The sequence below is a fragment of the Glycine max genome, chromosome 7 (genome assembly GCF_000004515.6).
Source record: "Glycine max cultivar Williams 82 chromosome 7, Glycine_max_v4.0, whole genome shotgun sequence".
Taxonomy (NCBI): domain Eukaryota; kingdom Viridiplantae; phylum Streptophyta; class Magnoliopsida; order Fabales; family Fabaceae; genus Glycine; species Glycine max.
Window position 1 is genome coordinate 349,933 of NC_038243.2, and position 10,974 is coordinate 360,906.

General features: G+C 30.6%; 1 protein-coding gene across 2 annotated transcripts; it reads right to left on the reverse strand.

Moving 5' to 3' along the window:
- Window positions 1-5,196: 5,196 nt before the first annotated feature.
- LOC100778189 (proline-rich receptor-like protein kinase PERK1) lies at window positions 5,197-10,733 on the reverse strand. 2 transcript variants are annotated; one of them, XM_006582932.4, is made up of 8 exons: window positions 10,287-10,733; window positions 8,771-9,148; window positions 8,298-8,384; window positions 8,117-8,187; window positions 7,618-7,694; window positions 7,373-7,520; window positions 6,419-6,661; window positions 5,197-6,000 (listed from the first exon to the last, which is right to left on the reverse strand). In XM_006582932.4, exons 1-8 carry the CDS (start codon window positions 10,534-10,536, stop codon window positions 5,596-5,598), a joined length of 1,659 nt encoding a protein of 552 aa, XP_006582995.1. In that variant the 5' UTR covers window positions 10,537-10,733; the 3' UTR covers window positions 5,197-5,595. The 2 variants fall into 2 exon arrangements, with proteins under 2 accessions (XP_006582995.1, XP_040873111.1); XM_041017177.1 differs by lacking the exon at window positions 10,287-10,733 and adding an exon at window positions 10,020-10,120.
- Window positions 10,734-10,974: the final 241 nt, after the last annotated feature.

Genomic DNA, 10,974 nt, shown 5'->3' on the forward strand with positions numbered 1-10,974 from the left:
TCTCTTATTTCCCAAACTGCCCATCTTCATCATTTAACTTACATTTACTAATCTTACACAAAATATTAGCATTTTTTTTACTTGCACTCCAAAACTCACAACTTATCTCTAACCTTTTATTCTTTATTAATTGACAAGATATTTAATTATCTACAAAACAATTATTTATTGTTAATTATTTCTAAACTATATGTTATCTATAAGGTGTTATTTATAAGTTACTTTATATGTTGGTTATGATCTACACGCATGTAATTATGTATAAGAGTTGATACATAATAATAGTCCTTATCAACAAGGATTTATAGCTTCTTCTCCACACTATAAATATCAAGTTTTATCATACCCTTTCAATAAGCTTAGGAGCATACATAACTTACACATTTGTTGATGGTCACTTAAGATGAGTACATTCACACTTACTCACATACTTATTTTTATAGTTACTCTTCTAACTTTATATACTTATTTGAGGTCGTAATCTTTTATTCTACATATTTTTCTTTTTGCCCTCCTAATAAAGATTATCCAAATTTAGGAATTTATCATAATCACATCTATGACGTGTGTCTGTTTCAGATTTTAGTAAATACAACATTAATTTAGTATATTTATTATATTGATTAAATTCCTGTTTTTCATGTTTGCACGGTGGATCATTTCTAATTTTATATATTTATTTGAACGGTCGAAGTCTTTTATTTTATAAATTTTCTTTTGTACTCATAACAAAAATCATTCTCAATCCATGAATTCATATGCGTGTTAGTTTCAGATTTTAGTAACTACAATGTGTTATAGTGATTAAATCCCTCTTTTTCATATTTTCACAGTGGACCATTTGTACAAGTGCTTCACAGTAGACAACTTACAGTGAATGCAATGAAAAAAAGTTGTTAGATTCACGGTCAAACAAGGATAAACGTACGATTTTACAAATACACCTTTATCATGTTTAAAAAAATATCATTAAACTATCTTTGCAAGTGAGAATCACAAAGTTAACAGAGTTAATATTTTTTTTATGACAGCAACTAAATTAAAGTTATTTTTCTTATCGTTATTAAAAAGTTATTTTTCTTATCAAAATACTAAATTAATGTCTATTCAATTTTTCATAAATCAAAATAAAAGTATACCACTAATTCTACAAACGAACACTTTATGATTTTGACAGATATCAACATAAATGTAAAATTATGTATGGTACAGTTCATTACCCTTTTAATGGTGTATATATGTATATTTTATGAGTTTATTATTCCTTCCGTACATATTTATAAAACAATATTATTATTTATGTCCGTTAAAAAATTGTTAAATTTAGATATTGACGTTAAATTTATCTGTAATTATAATAGTTTTTTAATTTATCCTTAATATTATTAGAAGCCTATTCATCTTCTTTAATTTCCGTAACAGAGAAAATAAACAATTCAATAACATTAATTTGAAATTAAAATAAATAAGAAAATTTTAGTAAAAAAATTAATATACAAAACAATTAAAATAAAATCTTATAAAAAAGAACAAGAAATATAATACTACGTACGCTTATTTTTTTACCTATCATGATATGGGAATTTGAAGCAGAGTATTTGTCAATTTTATAAATGAATAATTTCTACCGAATAATCTATCTGACTATTTTGGTGAAAATTTTCATGTTAACCACTTTTTTTTTTTTTTCTTAAATAGTATATGCAAGCGCAATAGATGACAAATATAAAACAATGGCATATACGTCTTGATAGTAACTATATGTTAATGTAGTAAAGTATTTAGAAAGCTATACTAATTTACATGAATAGAATTGTTTCTGGTAACACGGATGAGGAAAACATTTTGTTGTTAAACTTTGAACTTGAATATTAGAGTTTGTGGTGCATCGTAATAAAAAGGGGCAAAATGCGCACATACGTAAATGTAGAGATCGGAATAAGTCAAACTTTAAATAAATAGATCTGGGCTCTTGTTATTTACATTCTCATTTTTTTTGTTATAACCCCTATTTCTTTTTACCTCTCAATTATCTATTATAGTCTTTTTCTTAAAGAAGTATGCTCTTTTTGCTTTCAAGAAACATATTTCCAAAATTACATATTATTTCAGAAATATATCTTTATAATAATGATTCATAATTCTGAAAATATACTTCTCAAATAAATATATATTTTTAATAAAATATCAATTAAGAATTAAAATTGCATTAGTGTTATTTCTAAAATCTTATTTTCATCTTATTTTTATCATTATTATATAATATTTTACATTTTTTTTTCACGTGACAATGCTTTTCAAGATATGTTTATCACTAACTTCATATGACACTGAATCGTTGATGTAGACTTGGATTAAAAAATGAATGAACACACTTAAAGGAAAGAAACCATTCCTAAACAATTTGCTTTGTAATTAAGGTTTATAATGTTAACTCATTGATAAGTGTACTAATTCATTCAAGTAGTATTTTAATACAAGAGTCATAGTGTCGAGTTTACAAGGACTTTGACTATACTCAAAGTTTGTGTATATTCAATTTTCAAGCAATTAATGAATTGATTCAAATATTTGTAACATGTGACATTAAAAATAAATTGATATAAATTAAACTAACAAGCTAGCATGTGCAAAGGTGAGAAAAACAAACACTCGGAGCCGTGAAGTGACGGTTGATGCAAAATTACAAACATATTAAGGCTTAGCCTAGCAAAACTACTATTGATGTAGCGTTAATGATTTTTCTCTAATTAATTTCATTTCAATTATGACTTACATCTAGTAGTATAAGCTAGTTATGGTTTTTCACACGAAAGAACCAAATCTACCTAATTTCTCCCCTAATCTCTTAAGAGATAAACTAAATAAATTGCATTATAGACAAAATTGCGTAAACACACACTAAATAATACCATTATATCCCTAAAGATGAATTATTTAGATGTTCTTTTCCAGTTCTTAAGAGATAAACATGGATGATCAAGCCACAAACATGAAAATAAGCACAAAAATGAAATAATGAAACTGAAATAACATTAAATAGATAGTAAGAATCATTACATCAAGATTGTTTGATTGTCAAGCTCTCAACAATGGGTAGTTTAGCCTCTCATTGTCATGAGAGACTTACAATTACAAAATGGAATGAAGATGGTGGAAAAGAATGGAGAGGAAGTGAAAGGATAGCTTCCAATGGGTGATTCTCCCTTCTCTTAGACGTGCCCTAACTCTTTTTTTTGTGGGAAAGACTGAACGAATCTTCCCTGTCTTTTTTTCCTCACTTAAAACACAACATAGTCTTGTTTTTTGCGAGTCTGGGCTCTAAGCGATGTTGCACGCTAAGTAAGGAGTAACTGGTCACATGCTAAGTGCGCCTTCACGTGATGTCTGGCTTCCCCATGGTTTCTTCGCGTTGAGCGAGGGTTGCACACTAAACGGCCGTGTCGCACTGAGCGAGTGTGGCGCCTTGAGTGAGACTTTCTAGACCTTCAACTCTCTTTTATGCTTTCTCCTGAGTTTCTACATAAAATAAACCATCAAAACACTATAAATTTACTAATTTGAGCACCACTAGATAAAAACTTAAAAAAAATGCCAAAATCCTAATGTTTAACCCAAAAAGAAATAATAAAAGAGGAAAAAATCAGATAATTTCTATGACTTAATTACAAAATTTACTTATGCAAAACAATTATCATATAAAATATGAAGTTGGTGATGAACGTACTTTGAAATGCAGTGTCACATGAAGAAAAATATAAAATATTATATAATGGTAAAAACATAATATTATATAATGAATATATGTTGAAGTTAGCCTAAAATTAGAATTTAAAGAATAATAAAGATAAGATGAAAATAAAATTTTAGATATGATTTAAATAACACTATGATAGGATGCAAATAATAACAAACATGAGTATAGAATAAGAGTTCATCATTTTTTTTATTTCTCGTAAACATCTTAATTCTTTAGTGATATTTTAATGTAAAATATATACATATTCCAGAAGTATATTTCCGGAAGTATGAATTATAGTTCTAAAGATATATTTTTAAAATATGTATATGTAATTGCATAAAGATATTTCTAGAAAGCAAAATAGATACTTCTTTAAGAAAAAAAGTATCATAGATAATTGAAAGGTATAAAGAAGTATGATGGTGTACATAAAAACAATAAGGGATGCAAAGAGCAAGAGCCTAGATCCGCTCTAAACCAAGAATTAAGGCTTCACCTGTCCTATTAGTTTATTTATTTGATTTGGCATGATCAATTAATTTACTTAATTTTTTTAAATATTTATTTTATTTATAATATAAGAGATATTAAATATAAATATATATATATATATATATATATATATATTAATTTTTATCATATATATTTAAATAAATAAACAGATTGATCTATCGGGTTAAATAGATTTTCTTTATAAGTCTAAACCTAATTTTTTAACTAAATAGATTTTATATTAAATAGTCAAGCTTTAAACACGTCTGAATTATTTCCATCTCTACGAAAAAAGTATCTTATAACAAAAAAAAGTAGTTTAGTTATGATTTTTCTTAAAATCAAATTCATTATTTATTTTTATTTTCTTAAAATGTATATCAAAAAATAGTTTGTTGGAATAGTTTACAGTTTTTTTACCCAATAACCAAGAGGCTAAGACAATTATACACATCTCGAACATAGATTTTTTTTTTATTACAAATTATCACTTTCAATGGTCTTCGCTATTTATTTATTTTTACTGCAAAATAAAAAAGTTAAAGAACAAAAAGATACTAATGTTAACTCATCTAATAAACGACAATTACACTGCTCTTCGCCATACTTATCTCAATTTGCATTTACATTTCACCTTACAAAAAGGCCGATGACATTAGAGGCACTCAAAAAAAAGAAATAAGTTATGCGGAAGGACGATCTTTCTAGCATTCAAGCAGATCAATTTTAATTTTTGAAACCGTGAATTTCTGCCTAAATATTTTAGTGCATTACTTTAGCCTCTTATGCAAACAAGAGGGTTTTGTTTTCAGAGGCATACACGGATGAAAACATGAACTCTTTGGAAGAGAAAAACTAAGGGTATGTATTGGTAAACTTATCTAAAAGTATTTCTAGAAAAAGAAAAAAAATGAGGAAATGATACAAATTAACAAGAAAAGGAAAGAAAACAGTGCACAAAATTTACGTGGTTCGGTCTATCTAACCTACATCCACGAGAAAAACAACTTCACTATGAATCAAGATTACAAGTTGGTAGTTCCACTTCACTTCTGATTTAATGATTCTCTCTCCTATTTTAAATATGGAACCCACCAAAAGTCTATCATAGAAATTGTTATTAAAAAAACGTCGGAGAGAGAATGTGCTAGCTAGCGATCCTCAAAAGGATTTTAGGTCTAAAAACATATTTGACTCCCAATTGATTTGGTGTCACCGGCTCAGATTTTTTTTTTTGTTTTCTGAAACAAATTCGATCGTGAAAATCACTGGAAAAAAAAAGACTACTCTTAACTACTATATGTGTATATATGTGTGTGTGCACTTGGAATCTATCTGATGTCTGGAGCGACACATGGTATCTACGAACCGTTCACCTTCCCCATTTCTTTTGTATTTTGCTGGCCGTGAGTAGACACAGAATCATACTTGCTGCTGGGATCAATGTTCTCATTAATAACCTTCTCTTTGTCTTTCTGTTCCATATTCATGGATTGGACACCATTATTAAAGGAATCAGAAACATTGCTGGGTCCAGCCATAGACGACGCACATTGATCTTGACCGTACTTGCTTCTGGGATCACTGTACTCATTCTCATCAATGACATTCTCTCTGCCTTTCTGTGCCATATTCATGAATATCTTCTTTAGGTCTTCATAGGATTGGATACTATCACTTAAGTATTCAGAAACATTGCTGGTTCCAGGTGTGATCTCCGGCTTTAGAAATTTTAGAGGAATAAATCCTCCCAGAGCTAGAACAACCTGCTTGCCAGATCTCAGTTTGTCAATGGTCAGACTAGCTAGGTCACATGAATTTCTAAATTTCAAAAAAATTCATCAGCCACTACTAATTCACATATCCAGATAATACTTTAATTTATAGTTTGAAATATATATGTTATAACACAACACTGGGAGCTGGATGTCTTTGAGGGAGGGAGGCATTTTACTACATAACCTTGTAGACAAATTAAATAGCCAAAATTCAAAATATAAATTGAGAAATTACTAGCAATATCATCTTCTCAACATTCTTTGTGATTGACTGAATTTCACTCTTCTGATTTAAACGTACGATCCATCAAAATTAATAATTACCAATAAATTTAAGTTAATAAGAGTGTTTTTGACATTTTTCATGAAACCAAAACACCATATATCCTGAATTCAGTAAACTCACCAGGCTCATTCGAGGCCGGAGCTTGGCTGAGTTAAGCACACAAGCTGCAGCACAAGTGATCATTCGGATCATCTCCTCAGGATTGTAATTAGTTTCCTGCAACCTTGAATCAATAAGTCCATCAAACCTGCCATTTTTCAAAGCTTGGCAGAGGAACTCCTCAGGATTGTAAGTTTCCTGCAACCTTGAATCAAGAGGTACAACGGTGATATTTCTCAAAGCTTGGAGCAGGAAGGGACTTGCCTGTAATTTATACACAATGTTTCAGTACAAAAATTTTTTAGGGCGATAATTGTCGGCACAAGACTATCATCTCAACTATTTCTTGCAGAATTTCCCAGATATTATTTCAATATCAATATCAGAATTTCTTGCAAACAATTCGACATGGTTGCAAACAATAATCAGCTCCATCCAAGATTAATACACGGTTAATTGGCATCTAAAACGAGTTATTTAAGACAAATTCAAACTAATCTCTACCGTACCAAGTTACATAGCTTTAAGGTACAAAATTCAAACTATGATAAGATTCAATCATTCAAAGTGTACCAAATAATTTCAGCTTTAAAACTGATCTCTACTCTACTAAGTTATATAGCTTAATTTCCAAAAATTTTAAACACCCATCTATGATCTAACTGTAAAAAAGAGGTTAAAAGAATTCAAGATTGCAAATTGAAGAAAAATGAGTATAAAGGCAAATACTCACAAGTAAAATACTGATCACATGCATGCCTCTCTAAAAGTTCTCAATCCCTCAAAAATTCATTAACTGATCCAAAAATATGAAAAGATGCCTAAGGAGTACATTCTGTGATACCATAAATACCATATGTTTCATACCTTAGTTATGCATAACTATTTTCTACACATATTTAGGTTGTCAAAAAAGTTATGCATAACTATTAAGACAGAAACTTAAACATCAATACAGTACTGTATACTACACACCCATTTAACCAAGTCGCGCTCTTTGAAGGGTTTCTTTTCATCAATAGGTTTTCGTCCAGTAATCAACTCCAAAAGCACAACACCAAAGGAGTAAACATCTGATTTTGCAGTGAGTCTCCCACTATCACGATATTCTGGATCCACGTATCTGCATGAAATGAATTTAGAGTTTCACTAAGATTCCAAGTGAAAGTATTTCATAATTGAATTTAGAGAATAGAATACACATTAATGATGAATCTAACCCATTAGTTCCCATCACTCGAGTAGAAACATGGCTTTCTGTGTCTGATAAAAATTTTGCAAGTCCAAAGTCTGCAACCTGAACAAAAGATACTGAAAACGTTATTATATTATTATAGATGATGTAAATAGATATTGAATTGCTAAATGTAAAGGTGAACCTAATTCAAATAGTTTTTTAGTTTATTTAACCATTCACTGTACTTCATTTAATCCCCTTATTTTTTTATAGGACTGCCTAGTGCAGCATAGAAGGTGAAGTAGATTCCGAATATACTTCACTTTCAGTTTGATTTTGTTTGTATGATCTATATCATGGGTAGCTTTATAACATTTCTTAACAGAGCACAGGCATAATATGCTTTGTGGACCAGAAGCATACTTGAACGGGCAAAAAGAGATTTCTTTGGATTTAAAAAAAATAAAAAATAATTAAGAGCATGAGCTTCCATTTCTAAAACTATATATTCAGGATTGCAGGAAAAAAGTTATAAAATTTACCTTGGGCTCAAAATCTTTATCAAGAAGGATGTTGGATGCCTTGATGTCACGGTGTATGATTATGGGATCACCTAAAAAGATATTATATATTAGACTGGAAAATGTAAATGTCAAAACTACATCAAGAACTAAAAACACTGACAGATCTTCAGAATACATTATTTATTTACAGTAAACTCACAGTACACATGCAGATATTCAAATCCTTTTGCAGATCCTAGAGCAATCTTCATCCTTGTTGACCAGTCCATCGATGGTTTGTCCTTTTCTGGTATGATATTCATGATTCATTTAGAACTACAGTATCATGTGAGATATATATGAGTAAAATTATCAAACTTCCACATAGACAGTGGAGTCCTCGATCATCACTCAATCACTATCCAGATCAGGTAAGATTTTTTCATTTTAAAAGTGACCCACGTTATAATTAATGCTTTACGTATTAGGCCAACATACAAATTAAAAAGTACACTTTTACATGTGAAACAACACACATTTTGTTTTATTGCATGCAAATATTATTATGCTCTACACAACTTTACAGCAAAGAATGAGCACATGCACTTGTTTGTGACATTTCAGACATCCTACCTTAGAAAACAATAGTGGTGGAAATTGCATTTGTATCCCAAATGAGTTAAGAAATCTTACCATGCAAATGAAATTTTAGTGTATTATTTGGCACAAACTCGTAGACAAGCATCCTCTCATCGTCTGAGGTGCAGTACCCAACTAGGGTTACGAGATATCTGTGATTCACACGGCTAATGGCCTCGACTTCTGCCTGGAACTCACGATCACCCTGTTGACTCCCAGACTTCAATTTCTTAACTGCAACAAATTTCCCATTTGGGAGACGTCCTTTGTAGACATGGCCAAAACCACCTTCACCAAGAACGTCGTAGAATCCATCTGTTGCCACATATAATTCCTCACGTGAAAATTCTATGCAACTAATAACGATTCTGGTGAGAACAGCGGGTGATTGTTGCTGTGGCTGAAGCTGAAGTGTGCCACCAGCCATGTCATCTGGTGACATAATTAATTGACTCCAATAATCAGTTCCAGGGTTATTGCCAGTTTTTACACACAAATTAGAATAAAACTCAAAACCACATTTTGTGAAATTTTGGATCATATAAAATACAATTTGGGCGACATTATAAGTAATAAGTGTGCAGCACAAACCATCCAACAGAATTTAAAATAAACATCCAAAAATTATAAACCTCAACACCTAGTTTATTTTTAAAATGAAATCATGACATTACAGAATGTACTGAGTACCAGCAAATTTACTAGGATTCTCAAAGGTTAATCTCCCAATTGGAAATAATAACGACAAAAGAAGCAGAACCATTATACACCGTGCGTAACATTTGTAATTTGCATAACATTACTCTTGAAGTATAAGTAACTTTAAGTAAACATTCTATCTTTGGATTCCCATTAATTAAAAAATTGATTACAAGCTGAAAGAACATTACCAAGAAAAAAATTATACAAAATTTTGTTAATTATTTGTTTTTAAGAGTAAAAATCCCGGAACATAAATCATTATTTCAAAATCAATTCGTACCTATAACAATTTTACAAAATTATTTTAATTCTATATCAATTATGGAAACATTCATCTTATTAACCTAATTCTAATTCAGTTATCTTAAAATTTCTATGTATATCTCGTGTACAACTACAATTAATTTTGAATGAAATCATTATGTACTAAAACATAAACACACAGTGCCTGGATGATTTGCTTTACAGTTTTTGTTTTAAAACACTATTTTTCAAAATAAGTTTTCATAATAGTTTTTAAAAAATAAAACAACGGCTTGTTAACAACTCGTCAACCAAAACCAATTGTTGCGTGCTCTCTCTTATTAGCAAGGGACATCACCATTGCGTGTCCTTCTCTCTCTCACCGCCGCCGGTCACGCTTCCACCTTCAGATCTGAGACCGCACGCGACCTTTCCGCAGCCCAACACTTGTCGAAAAGTTATTATTAGGATTTGGAAAGGGACAATTCTCAGTCTGATAAGAGAAATCAGAAAAGCAAAATATGGAAAAGCGGTTTTTAGTTTTTAGTTTTAAAAACTGAAAACATGTAAAGTAGTTTTTCAAAAACAGAAAAAGATTAGATAGGGCAGGGCGAGAGAGACGAACCTTGAAGTGGTATTCTCCCGAAGCTCTTATGTCGTTTATTTTTCCTTACCCGATGAAGGAAGTAGACGAGAAAGGCAATCACAAGGATCAAAACAAAAGATAAAAGGGCAAACCCTATAGATAATCCGATCAGCAAGCGTTTGTTATTGGGATTGGGAAGAGTTGCGGGAGAAATCTTGAGTGGAGGAGTAGAGGTGGCAGTGAAGTTTGTGTTGGGAGGAGTTTCTGGCGATGATGGAGCTGAAGCCATGGTTAGGGTTTTGAAAAGAGTGCAGTGTCCTGTGGTGTAGTGAGATACCAACTTGTTCAATTCTATCTTTATCTTAACTTGCTCATTCTTTTGCTGCTTTTCTTTTTCTTTTTTAATATATGAAAGAGCTAGGGTGGCCAAAGCAAGATTGCACACTGGATTCTACCGCGTTAAGCAGTAAGAAGACTGGATATTGTGAACGCGGAAAAAGGAACTGCGTATATATATATGGAGATTCCGTTGTGGTTGAAGTTGCTTCATATTGCGTACGTATTGCTACAACCACTACCCAAACCAGACAAATATACTTAATTAGCATGAATTTTTCATGTATTAACTGTTTTACTTTCAGAAAGTTTCACTGGAATTAAAAGACAAATACTGTTTTCTCCATATATTATAATTTCAAATTAATTATTAAAATTTAATTTATTAAAA